The sequence below is a fragment of the Peromyscus californicus genome, unplaced genomic scaffold, assembly GCF_007827085.1.
Source record: "Peromyscus californicus insignis strain IS unplaced genomic scaffold, ASM782708v3 Scaffold_1__1_contigs__length_55948999, whole genome shotgun sequence".
Lineage (NCBI taxonomy): Eukaryota > Metazoa > Chordata > Mammalia > Rodentia > Cricetidae > Peromyscus > Peromyscus californicus.
Genome location: NW_026294492.1, coordinates 4,371,670 through 4,395,000, shown reverse-complemented (window position 1 = coordinate 4,395,000; position 23,331 = coordinate 4,371,670). Strand labels below are relative to the sequence as shown.

General features: G+C 49.5%; 1 protein-coding gene across 5 annotated transcripts in view; it reads right to left on the bottom strand.

The window, feature by feature from the left end:
- Positions 1 to 23,331, bottom strand: part of Rnf144a (ring finger protein 144A) — a 124,096-nt gene that overhangs the window by 6,951 nt on the left and 93,814 nt on the right. For all 5 annotated transcript variants that reach the window (XM_052745778.1, XM_052745776.1, XM_052745779.1 and 2 more), the window contains 5 exons: positions 23,020 to 23,124; positions 22,800 to 22,860; positions 16,024 to 16,231; positions 12,468 to 12,615; positions 6,357 to 6,446 (listed from right to left, as the gene is read on the bottom strand). In XM_052745778.1, the coding sequence (XP_052601738.1) occupies positions 6,357 to 6,446; positions 12,468 to 12,615; positions 16,024 to 16,231; positions 22,800 to 22,860; positions 23,020 to 23,124 (612 nt within the window). The remainder of the gene's footprint in view (positions 1 to 6,356; positions 6,447 to 12,467; positions 12,616 to 16,023; positions 16,232 to 22,799; positions 22,861 to 23,019; positions 23,125 to 23,331) is intronic.

Below are 23,331 nucleotides of genomic sequence, written 5' to 3'. Positions count from 1 at the left end.
TGGGTCGAGGCTCCCCAGAGGGTGATGTCACAAACGTGGTGACATCAGCATGGGTAAGCACCGAGGGCTGCAGGACAAGCCTCCATGTGAGGTTCATAAGCCAACACTGTTCTATCAGAGCACAAGCTTTGGGAACATGTCAAGTTCCCCTGATTACAGATGTTCCGGGATGACCCCACTGGACAGAAAAAATAGCACATGGTCAACGGTTTTCCCAGAGACTCCAACTGCATTCCAACTTGGGAAGACCGAGTCCACATCAAAGCCAGGGAAAGGTAGGCCAGTGTCTTAAACGCCACTCACTGACGGAGCAAATGTCAGTGGCCTAAGATGACAGAGTCTCACTGGGTCTCTGGATTAACATCCAGTCCAATACTCTCATTTTTAAAAGTTTGTATGTCTGTGTGTGTGCACAGTTGTGTGGGTATGTGAACACGTGTGGAGGTCACTGGCCAAAGTTGGGTGTCTTCCTCAGTTGCTCTCCAACTTTTTATTTTTCTTTCTGGGTTTCTTACTAAACCCAAGCTCATGGATTTGGCTAGACTGGGTGGCCAGCATGACCCTGTCTCCACTTCCCCGTAGTCTCGACTGGGACTACAGGTGTGTGCTGCCATCGCCACCGCACACAGCTTTTCATGTTCTTATTTTACAGATGTAAAATCTATGACCCAATATGCTTTTCCCAAGGTCCATATTGCTCCAGCTTCAGATGGTCATCTTAGTGTCCATCAAGCAACTCTGCAGGAACCCCTGTCCTTCACCCTGGGGCTGGGGAGGACCTCGTGCATGTCCTCACATACACAAGGGAATGCATAGTCAAAAACTGGCTGGTCCAATGTCCTGAAATGAGTTTTGCCTTCTGGCTGGACTAGACCTGAGTGGAAAAGTCTCTCTTCGCTGTTCACAGGGAAAGGAGGAGCTTGGACAGGGCTTTCCTGGCAGATGGCCATGTCCTGAAACATGAGCTTTGCTCTAGTGAGGGAAAAAAAAAAAAGGAGTGTCCAGCTCTTCTGCATTTCAGCTTGTGTCTGGGATGGCGATGGAGCAAAGTCGATAGACATGACCCAGCGGTGGGGTTTACGCTAAATGTTCAAAAGAAGGTTGGATGTTGGGCACAGCTATCATTATCAACTGAGACTCAGTTACTAGCTCATAAGGTCTTTCTGTCCATTAGCACCAGAGCCAGCCCAGACACCGCCACCTTCCACTCCTGTTTATCTCTGCAGAAAACCTTGTCAGACAGAATAAATGTGTGTGCATAACTATGTGCATGTGTGTGTTTATTTGTGTGTGTGTGTGTGTGTATGCATGCAGTTGTGTTAGAATGGAGCATTTGACAAAGGCGGGGGAGCTGAGTAAAATGTACGGTACAATATTTTAAGCTCAGCAAACTGATAAAAAGCTAGCAAGGAGCAGAGCTTCCCCCTGCCCACCCCCAAATCTGCTAGAATAACAAAGAAGAGTAAGGGAGCAGGAACCCACAAAATCAACATATTTCACACCGAGGACAACACCCTCAAACACTGTGGTCACTAGACCTAGACTGGAGGTCGATCATGAATGCCATGGAGGTCTGAGGTGAGCAAGTCCCCGAGCCCCCCAGCTCTCATGGAGTTTTCAGCCGTGACCCCATCTGTGGCAACAGGACGTCCACCTGACCTGTCTGCAGGGTTGGTGGGCCAATGTCAGGACTTGGGTTGATGTAGAAGTGGACAGTGGGTGCTCAGATGTCCGTCAAGATGACAGGGTGTCTGCTGCATGTGTCTACCTGTGGGTCCTGTCAAAGTCGAAAGCCCCAGCTTAAGATGTGCTATGTGCTGGGTGCTCTGGAGAGACTGAGTGTAAGAGGCAGGACTGGAGCCGATTTGTGAAATGGATGGAAGGGATGTGAGTGAGAGAGCGGGGCAAGAGAGGACATCGGGCTGCTGTGAGGCTTCCAGCCTGCTTTGTAGAGGTAGAGATAATGCTCAATGTGATATGGGTGATCTTTAAGTTAGACGCCCCCTTGTAACATTTTATTCTGGGGTTCTAAAACTTGTGGGTTCCCAATGTCGGCTTCAGCCTATGCCATAGCACTCACCCTCTCCCTTCCCAGTTCATGTCTGATCCCAATTACTATTAGATGCACCCCAAATGCATAATGACATTGATCCATCATATCATCGAGTCTCTGCCCATACTTTCTCCTCCTTTAAAGTGTTTTTTTTTCAAGTTGCAGCTTTCAGAACACGTGGTCTTATAAAGCAATCCCCCACCCACACACCCCTGCTTCATTCTGCTCTATTACAGTCTTCTAGCCCATATTATCAACAGGTATGTCCTTGCCTCCAGTTCTCAGACCGCCTTGCAATACTGGGAGAACCCCCGGGTTCCAGCCTGTGAACAGGCTCAATTAGAATGTGCAGGGCTGCTGGATTTCGTTTAAAGCATCACACATGGGAAGGCATGGCCAGCAATGGAGCAGCCAGCTAGAACGCCAGTGGCCGGCAGGACTTGAGAAGCACTGAAACCAGGCAGAGGACGTAGACGCAATCTCTTGGCTGGACCCATTTCCGCAAGGTGGACATAGGAGTGTGTGGGCCTCTTGAGAGCACAGATGTCCTCTCCAGCCACTGTGTCCATGTCACATTTCACATCCCATCTGTCACTGGGCTCTGCTTCCCCTGACACAACTGCTCCAGGTGCTATGGATATCGCTCTGTATGCTATGAATGTGTTGCTCTGATTGGTTAATAAATAAAGTGTTGATTGGCCAGTAGCCAGGCAGGAAGTATAGGCGGGATAGAGAGAGAAAATTGTGGGAACAGGAAGGCTGAGTCAGGAGTTGCCAGCCAGACACAGAGGAAGCAAGATGTGAAGGCAGAACTGAGAAAAGGTACCAAACCACGTGGCTAAACATACATAAGAATTATGGGTTAATTTAAGATGTAAGATCTAGCTGGCAAGAAGGCTGAGCCATTAGGCCATACAGTTTTAATTAATATAAGCCTCTGTGTGTTTATTTGGGTCTGAGTGGTTGCGGGCCTGGGCAGGACTGGAGAAAACTCCAGCTACATCCAGGTTCATGTCTTTCACTGGAGCTTGTCTGTCCACCAGAATCTCAAGGAATGTCACCACTGTTCCCATGCCCTGGTGTTCAGTCCTCCTCTGGGTGGGAACCCACAAGCTCATTATTTCCACCTCTGTTGGTTCAGCAGGAAGAGACCTTGAAGAGCCAGAACAAAGATCATGACTACCCTATCTCAAACACGCTACCCATGCAGGAAGCGGCTGAAGGAAGAAGGCTGGGGGCATGGCCATGAAGCAACACTAAGGTCCATCTCACAACCATTCTGCAGCATCTCTTTGCTCTGGGAACAGGACCAGGGCACTGGGGTTACATGGATGAGCAAACCCTTGCATCGAGGACAGGCTGATGTACAAGAGGCAAGACAGATGCAGGGTCCAGAGGGGAAGGCAGATGTGAGAGCAACTGGCACGATGGGGGTGCAGCCTAGTCCTGAGAGATGGGAGGTGACGTCACATATTTGAGTCAGAGACCTAAGGCTTAAATGGGCTGCATGGAGTGCAGATGGAATCTCAGAGCTGGACATGGGCAGGAAGTAGAGATTCAGGGGTCACGAAGGCCAAGGCTATGCAGATGCAGGAGCACACGGGAGGTTTTATGCCAAGCCCATAAGCACAGGGAAAGATGTAGACTGGATTCCTAAGTTTCCCTCTAATACTACTGGGTACTCTGTAACACCCAATAAAGATGTCATGAGGATAATGATGAAAGATGAAACCCTGTCTCTCCGTGTCATTAACAAGTCTGTGGAGGCAGAGCTAAGACAGGAAGCCTGTCCAAAGAGGAAATGGGGGAGGCGCAACTGGGATCCAGAACCAGGAGGCTGGCAGGGGAACAGGGCCTCTCCAGGCAAGCCACCAAGCCAGGCAAACCACAAGAATACAGGGGTCTTTGGAGGTCATGAGCACTCTGTGGTGTGTTGGGTTTGGGTAAAACTGGAAGCTGCAGGGACCTGACACAGGACCTAGCCTTGCTTGCAAATGCACAAGGCAGAGGGGAGAGACCTTCCATGGACACAGTCTCCCTCGTGGACAGCCATATGTCTCCCTTTTGCTTCTGCTACTTCACTGTGGAGACCCACAGAGGTTTCCAGTGAGATCTGAGCTTGCTTGACCCAGCAGGGCTGCATAAGGGGATGACTGGACCACGGGCCTGGTCACCAGGTGTTTGGAAGGGTCCGCACTTGGCTGTGCGGTGTGCTTTGATCTAGCAAGGCGAGGGGGGTCTTTTGCCCCACCCCTTGGCACTGTTATAAAAAGTCTTTTTGAAGACAAAGAAGGAGCCAGTGGATTTGGATCCAGGTCCACCCGAAGCTATCCTGTGTTTCTGTCTGGCTCCTCTCCGCTCTCTTTCTATTTAAAAGTTTCTTATTTCCCTCTCCTCCTCATAGGAACCCTTTAAAAGGTGGGAGCTGGCCTCCCACACTTCACACACTCAGGTCACTGTTGTGGTAACCTCGTTCTTCGTCCCTGGTTTGCTCAATGCTTTTAGTCATTTCAACCCCTGCCTAATCTCTGATGGCCTGTGTTCCCTTCCCCATGGCCTGTGTGTCTCTGAAATGCTGTACATCGCACATCTTCATGTGGACATCCCTACAACTGTAGGCAACATCTCCCCACAACACACACACACACACACAGATGCGTATAGAAGATGCTGTTTCAAAAGTGCAGAGCCCCAAAGCAACTCACACCCCATTACTCAGCGAGTGAGTAGGGGGCATCAGGCCTGGTCAGCGGCTGGGTGAACGGCCTGCGCTTCTGTAACACTTTACAGGAAATCCCCTCAGCCCCGCCACAGACACTCACACTCGTGGACTTCCATCCCCATCAACCTACAGGTGGGAGCGCCAAGGAAATGTAGTTACCGTTAGGCCCACCCCCAACTCTAGGCCATCATCCTGAGAGTGGGTCTGTCTTTAGATAGACCAGCACAGGGACCTCCTGGGAAAGCCTGGGAAAGAAGCCCCTTCCACCGCAACAAGGAAGTACTGCAGATTCCACCCTCCTAACCCCTTTGTAGTTCCAACTTCAGTTGCCTACTCGATCCTGCAAAGCCTTCAGAGATGCGGCCTTGCTAAAATTCCAGACTAACCCCATCCTCCCTGTCCCACTATCCACATAGATCCATCCTTCCACAATCCAAGCACCTCACCACCCCCTGTCCTCTCCACCCTGCTCCATGTACACACGGGTCTACTCCTTGATACTTAGAAGTAGTGTTAACTGTAGTGGGTGGCTGTGTGAGCCATGCCCTGAGGCACCGCCTGTAGTGAGGTGACTATAGCTGGTACACCTGCCTATGACCTTGAGGTACCGGCCTCTGGGGCATGGCCACCGGGGACCCTTAAGACCTGGGATGCAGGCCAGGCAGTGGTGGCGCACGCCTTTAATCCCAGCACTCGGGAGGCAGAGTCAGGCGGATTTCTGTGAGTTTGAGTCCAGCCTGGGCTACAGAGTGAGTTCCCGGAAAGGCGCAAAACTACACAGAGAAACCCTGTCTCGAAAAACCAAAAAAAAAAAAAAAAAGACCTGGGATGCACGTATGCCTCCTCGTGGCTACCTCGTGGTTTTGGATGCTGAGATCTTGGACCAAGCTGTTCAGCATGGGATATAGCTCAGCTTTCCTGGACCCTACGATAAGTCTCCCATGGTTGAGAGTATACCCCCGAATAAACTCCTTTGATCATTAAATAGACTCTATGGATTAATCCCATTATCTAACACACAGGGAACCATTCCACCCATGCTATCTAAGACCTCCACCTCCCCCCCACACACACACACTCCAAAGCTGCTTTACATCATGGGTGAGCCTGCCGGTTACCACCTCTACACTTCTCATCTCATAGAAGGCAGGTTCCACAGAAGAATGTCTTGCAGATGTGGCTGGCACACAGGTGATAAAAACCACTCAACATATAATTCAACACCGCCGAATCAGCTAACCCAAGAGTCCTTTACTGACGCCGCAGACGTCAGAAATGTTCCGTTACTTCCCCATCGCCCTTCTCTGTTAGCAGCTTGCTTCTCTCAGGACAGCTCGTGACAGTTCTTCATCATGGACCAAGAGTAACAATATGGTCAGCAGGCAGGTCTGGTCTGGTCATGACCAAAGCCTGATGTTAGACACCAAAGGTGCACACATCTGAACACTGGGCCAGGGACATCAGTATCACTTGAACGTCTTCTAGATCACACACACACACACACACACACACACACACACACACACACACACACACACACACTTTCCTTGAGATCAAAGTTCGAGGTGCGCAGCCTCTTACCTGTGTCCGATGCCAGATCACCGATGCCCGGGAGTGGCCCAACTTGTTGCGACAAGGTCCCTTGTCATAATGTATCAGAAGGAAGTCATCCTGCGAAGGGCAGAGGAAGGTCTGCGGTGAATGTTGGACTCGGCCCTTGGTATGTTTTATATTCCAGATACACAGTGTGTGGACCCAGGCAAGAGTGACAGCGGGGGGAATGTGCGGAAACCTGGACGCTGTTCCTTTGGGCCACCACCATCCCTCTCCACAGAGCAGCCACAGGGAGCTGTTAGCCCCATTCCATAAAGGGAATCCTGGGGTCAGCTTTCAGTATTGAGCCAGAGAAGCGTCTCCTGGGTATAGGGCCTGTCTCTGGAACTTGTACCAACACGGATGACTACAGAGGAAGATGGAGTTTCCTCTGGGCCTGCCTGTGTCAGATCCCACGAGACCAGACCAGCTTCTCACCAGGCCAGTCCTCCCTCAGTTCAGATTTCCAGAAACATTTGGTAATGCTTCTCTTTACTCAAGAACCAGTCCAGCAACCACCCTCTACCCATACGGTCTCCTCCTGTCTAGAGTGAGCAGGCATCCCTTCCCAGTGCACAGAGAACTGTCTGCTCCATGCCTCCCTCCACGTGGCCTCTCCTCACGTTCTTAGGACAGTCATATCCAGACTGCTGGGTTGCTGGGCTGAGGGCTCATTGTGTTGGTCATCTCTGAGGATTCTTACCACTCAAGCAAGGGACCTCAATGTGTATCAGCACCACTGAGTATCAGGGACAGGTATTCTGCACGCCCCCGCCCCCGCGCCTGTCCATCATCAACAGGAAACAGGTAAGAAATGGCACCAACAGGCCAACACCCTTTGCTCATGTCACCAAGGCCACCATGGGAAGCTTCCTTTGAAGTAAAGTGTCCAATATGACCGAAAGGACAAGAGAACCAGAGAAACCTAGGATACCACCCACCAACTTCTGGCCCCTCGGGTCAACTCTGCCAGAGCTATGGGGCAGTGAAGCCATTCTGTCTCTGGTGCTGAAAAGGGAACCACCCTGGAGTTTGCTGACTTAAGGTCAAGCCTCTCAGGGTCCAAATACATGGCAGTGTGGCAGCAAACCCTGGCTTTTATGATGCAGTTCCAAACAATGACCACTGGGGGCAGAAGTTCGGCGGCTGTCTCACTTTCCCTGGACAGGTGAGCTCACAGCCTCTTCTAGCTCCAGGTGTGTTTCTGTTGAAACTCCATCTGGCCACATCTGCCTGCTGTGAGCTCTCCCCTTGGACTCTGAATTACCCTTTCCTGTTAATGTACAGTTACCCAGAGGATAGTTTAAGTGCACTTGTCTGGTTTCCCCAATCTGCCCATCACTGCACCTTGCTCTGTGGCTCTCTAAAAGGCTTTGAAGTCCTTTTCAGAAACACACACCAAGCTACATGGCATCCACCTACTTTCATGTCTTTATTATTTTTCATCCTTGAAAGTGGTTACTGGTTATCCAAACCTCCTAGAAAGCCAGTGGCAAAGACTGGCTTTCTAGCCTCCCAGGCCACGCTCCACAGATACTATGACCACACTGGCAGAGGTGGAAACATTCTCAAGAGAGACACGTGGGCCACCCCCAAACCCTTTGTCTATACAGCTATCGGAAAATAATGATCTCCACGGAGTTGGGATGTCCCCAGGAGTCTTAGAAGAAACAGGCTGAATCCTGGTACCAGATTGGGAGGTGGTGTCACTCAGGAAGAGTTCACACCTTCCTGGCAACTTGCCAGGCTACCTTGCAGGTGAGACAATGATGGGTGGGATCAACCTTGGCCAAGGCTACTGAGTTTTGTCTCTTGCTCTTCTTTTAAACCTAAACCTCATGCTGATACTTGAAAGATAAAGAGTCTGTGGCGGTGGGACGGGGGTGGGGTGTCACTGAACTCCTTTATCCCTTCCTCTTCCCAAGGCAACCACACTGAATAAATCTCTCTGCTTCTTGTTTGTGTCTTTAATTGGGATACTGGGGCTGGGTAGCCTAGTTGTGAGAGCTGCCCCAAGTCCACGCTTTGATCCTAACAGTTCTGGTAATAATACTGATTCACAGGCAAAGGGCATGCCCGCTTCCCAGAAGACTCCTGGCATGGGTGCTTTGCTAGGTAACCAGGCCCCACTGGAGGTCAGAGCCCTTAGCCTCGCACACAGAGACCGGGAAGGTCATGACTTCACCCTGGCTTCAGCTCCTCTTACGGGCATTTCTGGCCATGTCAGGTGGCACACACACCTTCCCGTCCTTTTATTGTGTCCGGTTCTTTGGTAACTGCTGGCTTCAACACCTCCTGTTCCCTTTGGCAGTGAACAAACTCTTGCTCAACTTTCACATTACAGTAACCCACACCATCCTAGCCTCTGCTCCCACATCACTCCATGTAGTGGACCATCAAAAATTAGCCTCTCCCTGGAATGTGCCCTCATCATATGCCAGAGTATTTCCTGCCTGGCAGAGTGTGTTAGCTACTTTGTTATTATCACACAACTTAAGGAGGGGTCCCTTTTTGGCTCATGGTTTGAAGGTTCTGTATGTAGCAGAACTGTTAGAAGGTCTTACTAATAAAAACAAACCCGGAGACAGGTATTGGGGTGAACGCTGGAAGATCAGAGAAGCAGAACAAGCCACAGCCACCTCACCTTGCCAATTCCTCAGCTGATCCTGTTTCCTCAGACTGGAAGCTTCTGAGTCCTCATCCAAATGGATCTCAGCTGAACTGTGCTGCTCAAAAGCCTAAAAGTTTAACCAGCCAAATGCTTCTAGTTTCTGGTCTTCACACCTTATATATCTTTCTGCTATCTGCCATCACTTCCTGGGATTAAAGGCTCTTGTTACCATGCCTGGCTGTTTCCAGTGTGGCCTTGAACTCACAGAGATCCAGGCGGATCTCTGCCTCTGGAATGCTAGGATAAAGGCGTGTGTACCACCGTTTTCTGGCCTCTATATCTAGTGGCTGTTCTGTTCTCTGACCCCAGATAAGTTTATTAGGGTACACAATATTTTGGGGAACACAATACCACCACATCTGTAAATTATGGTGAAGAAGGCATGGCTTCACACAGGAGCTTGAGGCTGTGGGTCACACCACAGCCACAGTCACTTAGCTTCCTCCCTCTTGTTCAGTCCAGGACTCCAGCCCACATCTAACCTCAATTATCTCCATCTAGAACCTCCCTCACAGACACGGCCAGAAGTCTGTTTCCATGGCAAGTATAACCCATCCATCAGAGGGGCTGGACCCTGAAGACCATGACCTTGGCTCCCTCAACTGCATCTGGCCCCTTCCACCCGCTGTGAGCTCTCCTTGCAACACCTAACCGCTGTTTCCTCCACACTGATATCATGTACAGTTGCCCATCGTCCACCAGCGGGGAACTGACCAGGTGCAGAATGGGCCTACTGAATACGATGCACGCATACTGAAGGAGGCTTTTCTTATGCACCCAGGGACTTTCATAAGGTCTGCACTGTTCCTTCACTCTTTGCTTCGCTCAAACGCCTGACAAGAAGCCACATAAGGAAGGGAGGGTGTGGTGGTATTTTACTTGTACTGAAATGTGATTTTAATTGTATGTTAATAAATAAAGTTGTCTGGGGGTCAGAGCTATTAGAGCCATAGCAAGTGCGTGGCGGCGGTGGCGCACGCCTTTAAGGACCTGGAGGGCGGTACATTCAGGCAGTGATGAGGCAGTCACATGTTTGGGTTTACAACCAATGAGAAGGCAGAACAGCTAGAGTATATAAAGTCATACACACAGGAAGTAGGCCCTTTTTTCGGAGAGCTCTCTTGGCTGAAGAGGATCGCTGAATCAGGAAGGGTGAGGCTCTTAGCTCTGACCTCTTGGCTTTCTTCTCTGAATCGGCTCTGTGTTTCTTATTTAATAAGACGGTTGGTTATATCTACAGGAGGGTTTACTGGGCTCGTGGTTTGGAACCACAGTCTATCATGGTGGGGAAGGCGTGATGGCGGGAGCTTGAGTTTGCTTGTTCACATGTGGGCAGATCTCGCAGCGCAGAGAGAGGAAGGCTTGAGCTTGGTTGGCCTTTCCCCTTTCCCTTCTCTTTCCATCTGGGACCACAGCCCAGGGGATGGAGCCACCCATAATCAGGGTGGGACTTCCTTTCTCAGCTACTCCTCTCTGTAATCCTTACACACACACACACACACACACACACACACACACACACAGAGAGAGAGAGAGAGAGAGAGAGACGTCAAAACAAAAAAAATTCTGTCTCTAATGCCCTAGGAGTTTTCTAATTCAGTCAAGTTGATGCCAGAAAATAAAATGATGGTCACTGGGTCTTAAAGACATGATTCATTGTGATTTTAAGTTTGTGAATGAAGCCCTTAAGCGTACCATGGCTTCCTACTAAAATTAACCATCACTGCCATCCAGAACAGATATAAATAGACTCCCATCAGGATGGACAGTTCAGTTCACTTGGACTCTTGCCGACTACAATGCCTAACAGGTGATTTTTAAATCGCTATTTTAAGGATAGTCTTTTAAAGTATACATGGTCAAACTCTCCCAAAACCAAAGTCATAATATCATTTTGGAAAATTGCCCTCCTGCTCAGCTTCAACTGTCAACTCAACATGACCTGGAGTCACCTGAGGAGGGACTTTTAATTGAGGGTTTGCCCAGATCAGAGTGGCCCATGGGCCTGTCTCTGGGGCATTGTCTTGGTTGTTAGTTGATGGAGGAGGTTGTAGTCCACTGTGGGCAACGACATTCCCTAGGCAGGTAGCCCTAGCCTGTATCAGCTAGCCTGGCTGCCAGTGAGGCAGCGAGGAGCATTTTCCCATGGATTCTTCAAGTGCCTGCCCCGACTTCCCTGTAAAATTTAAAATGCAAACAAGTAAACAAAAGAAACCCTTTTCTAAACTGCCTTTGATCAGAGCATTTTATCATAGCAGCAGAGAGGAGACCAAGGAGGGAGACAGTAAGAAACCATTATAGTAGCAGCAGCACCAGCATAAGGGGCCTGACACAGAGAGCACACGGGAGAAGCCTGCTATACTGGGCTAGAAACGTCAGAAAGCGAAGGGAATATATGTCTCCCTCTGTGTAGACGAGGCACGGACATTTCCTGATGCCTGGCATGCTTTGCTGTGTGTACTTTCATTTTTCCCACTGTCCCACTAACTGAACGTGCTCTCTACCACCCAAATGCTGGAATTCAAGGAAGTTCCAAGTCCCAGTATGGTGGTGTCGGGAGGTAGGCCTTTGGGGATGATTAAGTTTAGATAAGGTCATGAGGATGGAGTCCCTGACAGGATTACTGTCTTTGGAGAGACCAGAGCTTGCTCTTCCCAACATGGCCCAGAAGGGAGGCAGCCATCAAAGAACCAGAAAGGAGCCTTCATCAGGTCCCCATCTGCCAGGGGCCATAGTCCACCTCTCCAGCACCTGAACTGTGAGAAATGGATGGCTGTTGTTTGTGGCCCAGTCTGTGGGATCCTATCATAACATCCAACCTCATCAGGATTGACCCTAAAGAGCCAGACCCTAAGACACCCTAGAACACTCAGGACCTCTTCTTTTGTTAGGAGCAAAAGGACCTGAGCTATCTGCACAACCGAGACCATTCTAGTTTCTCCCCTTGGCCCTTAAGAGAACACACGTGGCCTATCTCTAGGACCCATCTCCACAGGAAAAAGGTGACACGTACTTGAGAACACTTTGAGTGTAATTGTGTCTCCTTGTGTACACAGGATTGTGTTACACCAGGAAACCTTTTCCCAAATTGTACTGTGCTTCAATATGATGAAAATAAACTGCCCGGGTCAGCCTCTAGAAGCTTGAACCAGCACTGGCTAAGTCAAGTTGAACCAGATTTCCTTCTTACCTCACGTGGATCATGCCTGGGCCAGCCCGGGTGTTTTTCAGAGACCCCGACACTCTTCAATATAGAGCTGAACCCCAAACCTGCCCTAAGCTTCCATACCCAGCACTAGTGACCAAGCTTCACCTCCGGGAACCCAGGAGAATCACCCCCTGGTGCTACTTTTTGCTCACCAGCACGGCCCTCAGCTTCCCTCCCACATGTCTGAACCCAGAGCTCACGGCGGCTGCGCGGTACTCACGTCCAGAGACTCCAGGCAGTACCAGCAGAAGGCATGCTTGCAATTCTTACACATCATCTGTGCGCAGCCCTCGTCCCGCTCGATGTACACCCGGCACTTGGGACAGCGCTTGATGGGTGCGTCGCCCTCTTCCATCTTGAAAGCGGAGCTGTGGGAGACACGCTATGAGGGTCGTGCAGCAGTGGGGGTCAAGAGAGACCTAGCAGCAGGGCTGTGCTGGGGGCATCTTGGAGCACCTCTCTACTGCAGGGACCCCAGACCTCTTGTTACTAAAGCCAATGGAAAACTAACAGCCCAAAGAGGGCAAATCGACCTGATTAAGGTAAAACAAAACAAAAACAAAAGGCAACATCAGCACATACCTAACTTTAGATTTCTATAGAAACTCTCATGTAAACCTCAAAACTTATCCTGGGGGAACCTGAAAAATGGTGCTGGGGTTTCAGAAATGTGTGCATCTTCCAAAGAGTGGATAATAAATTCTATGCACTTTGCTCTTGTCAGAAAAAAAATCAGTCATAAACATACACACATGAAGATACAGGCCTGCTTCAGAAGGTCTATCTGGCCTGCTGGTCACTACTGTATCCCTGAGGACCTAGGAGGGATGTGCAATGGTTATTACAGCTTCAAGTCTGGTAGCAGATGCTGGCTCCTCCACAGAGCAGCTCTAAGACACCTCTACAAGTCTCAGACTTCAGTGTGAGCCTAAGAAAGTATCCTGCAAAGTAGTGATGGTAGTTTGGATGAGAAGGGCTGCCACAGGCTCATATATTTGAATGCTTAGCCACCAGGGAGTATTTGAGAAGGATTAGGACATGTGGCCTTTGGAGTAGGTGCGGCCTTCAAGGTTTCAAAAGCCCACACCATGCCCAGCGTCTCTTCCCCCTCCAACCCCACCCTCCAATCCCCAGCCTGCAGATCAAGTTGTAAAGCCCTCAGCTACTGCTCCAGCACTATGCCTGTCTGCTTTCACCCTGATAATCATGGACTAACCCTCTGAAGCTGGAAGCCAGCCCCTAATTAAATGCTTTTTTTTTTAAAAGAGTTGCCTGGGTCATGGTGTCTTTTCACAGCAATAGAACCATTACTAAGACAGTAACTGGTAAAAAAAACTAGCTAGAAGTCAACACTGTTAAAATTAATGTTTCAAAAGTAAAACAGGTATTTAGACATGGCTGAGGAAGATCACCCATAGCATTCTTTTTTCCCCCTTTCTTAAAAAGATGGCTATTCTCTTAAGTATATAATATATATATTCTTAAAATATTCTCTTAAATATCTATATCTATATCTATAGATATAGATATAGATATATGACAACATCTGGAAGAATAAATGGTAAAGGCCAAGAGAATAGACTATAGATTATGGGGGTACATATAGTACTATGTGAGAACCCACCACACCAGTATGACCTGGAAAGAGATGCCAGTCAGTGTTTTGTCTGAATGCACAGTTGCTGAAGTCAGGCAGGGCCACTATTAGCCAGCATCTTGGTGGAGGAGCATTCCAAAAGGCCACAGTATATACATGAGCTAATGATGCCTTAGCACAACCTGTGTGATGATTAGCAGTGAACATTCCTCATGGTCATGTCCACCGGTTTCCTAAGTGTAATGAGGCTTGTGTGACTGAGTGAAGGGGATTCTGTTTTGTCCACTAGTGGAAGGTGATAGGTTAAGAAATTTTGGGAAAGGCTGGGAAGATGGCTCAGTGGGAAGGGTGTTTGCCATGCAAGCACAAGGGATAGTTTGGATCCCCAGGACCCACATAAAAGCTGGGTTGGTGTGGCATCTATCTATAATCTCAGCACTAGAGACAGATAAGGATAGGGTGTCCCTAAGGGAAGCTGGCTAGCTAGTCTATCTGACTGATGAGCTCTGGGTTCAACTGAGAGACCCTGCCTAAAAATATATAATGGCGAGTAATCCAGGAAGATACTCAGTGTCAACTTCCACCTGAATGCCAGGATGACAAGCATGTGCCATCATGTCTGGTGTATGCTGGGGTGGTTACTGAACATGGGGCTTCCTGCATGCTAGCTAGGCAAGCAGTCTACTGACCAAGCTCATCTCTAGTCCCTGAGGAAGTTCTGTGGCAAGGAAAATGCCTGGGCAGGGAGCCTCCTTATTCCACTAGAAAGGGTCCTCCATTCCTGTTCTCCTGCTGAGAGGCAGGACTCACTCACTCCTTCACTAGGGGTTACTCTTGGAGACAAACAACTGGGCCGCTTCCCTGAGTAGATGCCTCATCCGCCTCTAGCTCTCCCCTCCCTGGACATCAACCTCTGCTGGTCACTTTTAACCAAGCCATGTAGCAGGTATATTTCTTCCTAGAGACTGGTTGCTTCTATAACACTACATCTAAATTCAGTGATCTTTGCTTGCATCAAATGCCCGATGCATGCCAGGTCAAAGGTCAAGCATGCAGAGCCCCTGACAGCAGAAGCATCAGCCATGGGGACAGTGACCTACAACACAGTAAGTCCTGGATGGTGGTCAATGCACCCAAACTGCAGCAGGAAAGCAAAGGATGCAGTCACCAACCCTACCCTGGAGACAGAGCTGAACGAAGAGAGGGGAGCCCTGTGAAAAGGGCAGCGAGGAGGCTCTGGAAAGGACCATGGTGGGAGAGGGACCTGTCGGCCCAGGGACAGTGTTCAAAGTGAGAGAGGACAGTGCTGGGCTGGGAGATCAACAGAGGATCTGTAGCTGGGGCATGGCGGGGGCATCTTCCTGAGGATGGGAAAACAAGGGAGATCAGGAACCAGGTGGGGAAGACCCCTTTGGGTAGGGAGAGGGCAGTCATGATAGTCTCTTTGTCGGCGGCATGGCTGGCCACTTTGCCTAGCTGAAACTACACAACATTTTGTCGGGGAGGGATGCCCTGATATAATTAGTTTCTTATGGTTCACTCCGTTGAATTCTAAAGTTCATGGAATTAACTGACAACGTCTACCTGAGCAAACAGCTGGGCTGATCTGACTGGGAGGAGCGAAAGGGAAGAAATTCAGTTGTGTTTTGCCATATGCATCTCAATTTTAGAGAGATGTGGGGCTCTTAGCTTCAGGTACCTCTGGACAGACCTACTAGTGATCTTGCTTGTAAGCAGCACTCACTATGGCCAGTGTTCTTATTCCTACACTCCCATTTCGGATCCCCTCTCACAGAGGGTAGGTGCGGAAAAACTGCAGCGATCAAAGGACTTAATCGCGGTGTGTAGCCCACAGTGCATCTATCGTTTCCTGCAGGGAGTAGAGAGTGGTTTTTACACATCTTTACATTCCCAGGGACTTGCGATGTACCTGGCAGACGTTCTCACAAGGAAACCACAAGCCTAAAAGAAACTCTTGAGGTGGACCTGGGGCTGAGGCCAGTGATGTATGGCCGCACGCTCTCAGGTGTCACTTACAAGAAGGAAGCCTACCTTCCGCCAGCCACAGCTCCCCGCCCACAGCTCTCAGTTCCCCACCCTCGGCTCTCAGCTCCCCGCCCAGCCCACGGCTCTCAGCTCCCTGCCCACTCATTCTACCACAGCTCCTATGTAGCGGTACCTGGTCTCCCCGGGAAGGAAGGTGATTGGCATGGTCTCGGGGCAGCCTTGGCCCGGGTGCCAGCGGGCTTTGCATGCAGAGCAGAATTCCATGTCACAGGCTTTGCACTGCACCAGCTGGGGGGTCTGAAGTCCTATGTCCTGGAGTTGGCACACGGCTTGGCAGGTGGATGCTGGGCACCACGTCCGGCAAGGGTCAAAGAGCACCTCTAGCACAAGGAGACAGAAGACAAAAGTCAGGTTCAGGACATCACAAGCACTGGAGAGGGTGAGCATGGAGAAGGCCCTCTGGGGCACTACGGTGAAGAGGCCTGACTGAACATTAGTGCAGCCATGACAGGCTGCAGACTAACAATACTGGGACTAGGCCTCACCGTTACAACAACCAGGAAAAGCCACAAACTGCATCCTGTGGGGGACCAATCAGAATTGAGACAAACAAGTACTAGATGCTCCAGAACATTAAGGATAGCTTACATAATCTGTATAAAGGTTGCCAATTTCCTTGCAGCGACGCCAGTACCAATCCCTGTTTGATAAAACTTCTGCTACCTCACTCCTGTCCAATCAGGAGTTCAACCCCCATCTGAATGCAGAATTTCCCTACCCCCCTCATCCTTTATTCCTTAACCCTCCCTCCCACCCCCCACCCCCTGCTTCAACTGAGCTTGAGGCTCTCCCTGACGAAATCGCTGTGTTGGAACAGACAGAGAGCCCAAGTTCAAGCTTGCAATAAAGGCTCCTTGCTTGTGCATAGGAACTCGGACTCCTGGACTCCTGGTGGTCTCTGGGGGGCTCCTGACACTGGCAATGACAACTGAGGCAGTCACAATGGAGGACATCCAGGTGACCCAGCCAGACACGCTCCAGATAAACTGATCCACACCGCCCCTAAGTTCATCCAACTCCACCCAAGCTGGTTCCAGCTTTTCACCCTTGTACCTGGTATGCCAAGGGCTCCCACAGCTGCCATCTCACCCCCCAGTTCCATTACATTCCAGAGAAGAGAAGTGCTCACCCAGCCCAGTCTCTCTGAGTGCCAACATCACCAGACCCTTGTCTGCAACCCTCCCCTGCCCTGCCATGTTCCCACCACAACCAGGACACATTTCCTGGAGTCAGGTGAGAGCCTTGCCTTGAAACCTCGACATCTACCCAGTGCCAGGCTTACACACAGCCACTCGCAAATTTTTTGTTGAACAGTGAAAAGGAAGGAGGGGAGGAAGATGCTGCGTGAGTCTTATTGCCTTTCTACCTGTTTAAGGTGGCATACAAAACCAAGGTCTTTGCTTTGGCATTTCCAGAACTGGGTACCTTATTTTGTTCATAATTAGTCTTCTAATAGGGTGATTCACATGCCCAAGACAGATTCTCTTGCCAAGTCCAAACCTGGGTAAAACTAGTAGCTTGCATTTCCTGAATATTAAGCCCAAGCTATTGCAAAGCCTTTCCTAATGGGATTGGTCAGGAAGCTTATTTTAAAAACAGGATATGGTGGCATTCCTTTCTTCTCATCCTGACCCCAAACCTGCATTTATAACTCATCTCTAGCTGGCCTCCATAGTGAGCCAGCCCGGCGCCTCACTTTCTTCCTCTCTAGTGGACTTTGAACTTTCATCAGGTGTGGTAGGAGACACCAACAGGAGGCTAATATTCTAACAGGGACCACGGCAGGCCAGATGGCCCATTACAGGACCATCTCCACAGGACTGCGTGGGCCACTGGCCCTCAGCTCTGCAGTCGGGCTGATCTTGAGAGGCAATCTGGGGAACACTGAATTGTGATGAGGAAACATATAAAAGGTGTTTGCTAATGTGCAAGGCAAAGAGTGCTTGTTTGCAAAAGTCTGGGCCCTACCCCAGGTAGGCAGACGTGGTTGTGGCTCATCATAAAGGACAGGAACTCTACTCCATGGGACACCCAGCCCACTGAGAGTGCAGAAGGCTGCGATGTTTAGCACTGACTGTCAACTTGACAGGAGTCTTGATCACCTAGCACACAAGCCTCTGAATGTGTCTAGGAGGCAGCTTCTAAATTTCTAATAACTGAAATGGGAGGACTCCTTCTAACTGTAGGGAGCACCATCCCCACGCACTGGGCTACTGGACTGAACAAAAAGGAGCCATCGAGCAACGAACAGGCATTCATTTCTTTCTGCTTCCCGACTGCAGATGCAATGGGACCAGTCGCCTCACGTCCCTGCCACCACGCCATGGTGGACTTAACAAAACTCCCAACTGTGAGGCAAATAAACCCTCAATGACAAGGTCTGAAGCTGCAGAGTCCTGACCTCATACACTTGTGTGCCTTTTCTATGGGTTCCAGGTCCCTCAATAAGAGGGGACACTCTGTTCAGTGCTGAGGGAGCAAGTCTGTCAGGCATAAGATCGATAACGACCTTACCCACTGTAGTAGAGGTCAGCCAACCTCTGTAAAGGGCAGGGTGGGGATTATTTATGTTCCTAGGGACCATGTGATTTGGGGGTTTCTGTAACATCTACTTGGTTTGTTATTGGGGTTAAGAGCAGACTCCCACCCATGAACGAAGGTTCTGAGGAAACATAGAGCAGAGCAGCTGGGGGTCAGAGGTGGGTTGGTCCACTAGCCGCGGCTGGCTGACTCTTTAATCCAATGCAACTCCTTGCCTTATTTATGAAGGTAAGTTCATTGAAAGTATAAAAGGAGCTTGTTGATATGACAGCAAGGGCCAGAGATGGTGCTTGTGACCCCCGAGGAACTCCAAGACTGAGAACCTGCATTACACACTGACCGGACTCCATGACAATACTGCAAAACCTCTGAGACGCCCCTGAAACTGAGAGAATGAACAGCGGCTACTGTCCAGCTTGGGTGGCTGTCAATGTCTGCTGTCTGAAGAAGGTGCATGGCCAGTGAACGTGTGGATACATGTGGAGATAGAACTGGCGCACATGGAGAAGTGTTGCCCTGCAGGCTTGGGATGCCGAGAGCTCCCCAAAAACTCACAGACCTCAGGCACGTGCTGGGAGGAAATCCCCAGGGAGCTCCCACAGCCCCCAAACCCTCAGGATTCTCCTTGGTCGCAGTTCTTGCCTTCAACACACAATACGTTCCACTTCACCTACCAGTCCTCTGTGCATGTGATGGGGGAGCTAGCCTGGCCCCAGACCAGATATGATGTACTCTAAATGACATTCGGGGACACAGTGACTCAATGTGCTGAACATGTGACATGGACACAGGCCTCTGGCTATCTGTTTAATATCATGCTGTAGTCGAACCTTGCTGGGAGTAGGCTTCCTGTCTCAGACCCTGGGAACCCCTATGTCCTGCCTGCTGACCCCCCCAATGCTCTGGAAGCCCCAGACATCAGTGGGGGTTGGGGCAGGCTTCTCTTCACACACTTCCTGACATGCGCTACAACCCCCTGACAACAGTGAGAGAGGCTTCCTTGCACCTTTATCACAGAAGGCCCATTTGACTGTGGCATGGAGCGGGGAGACCTAAGGAAGGTTTCCATGGTAACAACTCCAAGTCTATGACTGGTTTACTCAGGGCCATGAGATGACCCTGCCGATTGTCACTCGGAGAGATTCCCTACAGGCAAAGTGAAGTGATCTGCCTCTGAGCGGACTGCGAGCATCCTCTGCATCCTCTGCGAGGCCAACAGTGCAGCCCCAACCCCTGGAAGAAATCTATTAATACTCTCATTGTTCTCCCCACTGCTCGATTCTGCCAGCTGTGCATACGAGCAGGCAGCAGTCCGGAGCAGAGCTCAGAGCAGACAGCACTCGTGTGCTTCTCTCAGAATGTATAGAAGTGTTGCTCAGCTTTTCCGTCGCCAGCATCTATTAATAACCCGTTGTCCATGCTGCATCGTACAGAGTGTATATTATATCTATTATATTACATACACACACACACACACATGTATGTGCATGAGAGATGTTAACATGAAGCAAGCGATGTTTTCTGGGGGAGCAAAAGAATCCAGTCAGAACTCCAGTCTGCCAGAGACATACTTCTCTTCAGGAGACCAGTTTAACGTGAGTTTCTCAAGGACCCTCAGTGAGGCAGACCCCCGAGAGCTCTATTAGAAAATATCCAACCATTTTCCAAAAGGCGGTTTACTTTTTAAAGACAGATGGTATGCGAAAGTATTCTGAGGGACCAGCAACCCACACACCCTCATGTGCTCCCTGCTGCTCTGTTGACTGATGCACCTGATACCCTGGTCCTCCTCTGTGGTGGTAGGCATGATCCTGCTCGGAAGACACTGCAAACTGAGAACCCTGTTTTTTGTCAGAGCTGGAAATGAACCTGGCCATGTTATTAATCACTCAGAGATTTTTTTTTTCTTTTAATACACCAAAGGATCAAGTTGGGATACCATGAGCCTCCAGACACACTCAGATGCTGCAGGGCAGGTATGCACAAGAGTGTGTTCCGTGGACCTCTCTCTAGAGCCTTTCCTCACCCAGGTGCCAGAGTGAGCCCGGAGGGACAGAAGGTTCCAGAAAGCAAAGGCAGTACCCCAGAACCTCCAGATGGTCAAAGACTTCAGGGGCAGAGGCCAAGAATCTAAAAGGAAAATCCAGGCTCCCAGGTCAGTTGAGACACACCGGGGCTAAATAAAGAGCCTTTTGAAGCTTAAACTCACTGTAGGACTTCTCTATAACTAAAAACGTTAGAAAATCATCTAAATGAGTTTCCTCCTAAGGCATCCTCCATGGACTAAACTTTGAAGGAATGAAGCAAGTCTAAGTTAGCTTTCTGGTCACATCTCCAGGTTCGTCCAAGGTACTGGCTAGAGTACACAGCTGTGTTTCAAGTCCCACTTCTAACGTTCCATCTGGGCCAGCACTTCTGGGTTATTAAGTCCAAATCCTTTTAAAACCTCACTCAGCGTTCGGCTGCTAAGATGTTTTCTAGTGATAGTTTTCAGTGTTTTTCTAACCTAAGTTAAGGTGATTCATTTCTGACACAAGAGCCAGAATCTTTTAGACGAAGCCAGAGTACTGGGGAGGGAAAGGAAGATTATAATTATTTGGTAGAAAAACCAATCCAGCTGCACTTTTGAATTAAAATTGATGTCACAGAAAGTTCATATTCCTGTGATGAAAACAACTCCCAGTTCCTGTTAAGATCCCATGAAAACGAGTTCAAAAGAGTCTGAGGTTCTCAGAGATCCAAATTAACCGACTTTAGAACTCCTCGCTCTCTCTTTAATGCTGCACAGCAACAGATTTAAGGTAAGCTGCCCCAGTGTGAATGATACACGCCATCTAAAGAGACAGACTCTGGAAAACAAATTTTGAAGCCATCAAAAATCCTTATTGACCTCGTAAAAGACTTATTTAATCTAATTTTATGTGCACGTATACAATGTATATGTGTTTGTCTACATGGATGTATGTGAACCACACGCATGGCATGCTCACAGAGGCCAGAAAAGGGCATCAGACCCCCCGGAACTGGAGTTAGAGTTGGTCATGAGTCACCACCTGTGCAAGAACCGTGAAGTGTTCTCAACTGCAGAGTCACCATCTCTCCAACCCCGACTGACGTTTGAAGTTATCCATGCAAATACATACACACGTACATATACACACATGTATATATACTTTTAAGTCAACTAGAGGTGACCTCTAGCATTTCTCCTGTTTTCTTTTTAAACCTCAGACTTTGGCAGATCCACATGTACTCTGCCGCTGCTGCTGCTGCTGCTGCTGCTGCTGCTGCATCCTGCTCTGCATTTTGTGCTTCCACCTAAGCATTATCACCTTGGGATCTGCCTCAACAGAAGACCTGTGATACCGGCTCATGGTATCTAGGGAGAGGGGATGTGGTCACAGAGTTTCCTGCAGGGGCAGAGCACTCACTGGGTGCCTTCCTAGAGGCCCCACAGCAGGAGCCACGTGCATTACACTGTCTCCCATCTGCTCTTTGCAGGTGACCTCAAGCCCCTGACAGCAGAGCAAATGGGATCTGTAGGTCCTTTCAAACACCATTTTATGATTGCAGAGCTCCAGAGAGGAAAGATGAAGGGCTCACCCGGCAGGCATCCAGCCTGTCTCAGTGCTCCACACATCTATCTCTCTGTCTTCACCAGGACTGGATCTAGTAAGGAGAGGTCCGAAAAGGGCCCAACAGGATGGGGGAAGTCGGCTCTCAGAGATGGAGATGTGGCCAGACCCTCACTAGAGATAGAAACCACGGAGGTCACCCAGTTGTCTTGGGTGTGAGCACAGTGGACCGTGGTATGTCAGGCCTGGGATACTCACCGAGGCCCAAGGCTCACTAACTCATCGCTGCTATCTAAGCCTTCAAGGGGTAGTGAATCATGAGTAGGGTGAATGTAGATTCAGTGCTCGGCAACGGTACCTGCAGGAGTATCAAGCTTCAGGACTTCCTCACACACTGTTGGGTCTTTTAAATGCAGGGAGGATCTAAGAGTTTGCAACACCTCTAGACCCAAAGCCGGCTGAAGAAAAATATGGACTAGGGATCTCCTTAAGCCAGCAAGAAGTCCCAATCTCTGTATATAAATAGTGTCTCCTGAGTCCCTCTGGCTGCCAAATAGGTCACAAGCCCAGGCTGCCAGGCTGTGAGCGACTCAGAGGATTCCTAGCCAACCTTATTTCAGAGGTGCAATTTACACCATGCTTCAGCCCTTGTTGAATCCCTTTTCACTCCCATCCAATGATGTTCACTCATGTCTCCCAAGAGAAAGCTCCGTAAACGTTATCCACCTTCTGTTGTAGGATCCAAAACTGGCTAACACAGCAGACCACTTACCTCTTTCAAATTGTAGCTTTTTATATCTTTGCATAATTTCAGCTGCAACCATACACTCAATCTGCAAAGAGAAAAAAAAATAGACGTCAGGATTGTCACATACAGAGGGCTAGAATGCAACCCAACATGAGGCCAAGCAGAAAACAACGGGGTCCTGAGAAGCCAGCTACAGCCCACCGTACACAGGCAACAAAACCATGTGTTCCCTCCCTGAACGTGCCTCATTTTCCTGAAGGTGGCCCTTTTTAGGGCATGCAGCATCCGGGCAGCTAATTGCAGTTTCTAGTCCTTCTTTGATCAAGAGCTCAACATACTGTTTCAGGCACTGAAAGAAAGAAAAGTGTGTAAACACCTGGACTTCCCAAATACCGCAGACAAAGTGATGTGTTGAGCAAATGGCCAGCTATTAACCCTGGGAGCCACATTAACTACCGGCCTGGCAAGATGTGCCTATTGGGAACAACAGTGGTATGACTGTTACAGGAATAACCAACCACTTTCTGATTGGATTTAAAGTCTGGTCATTAAGATG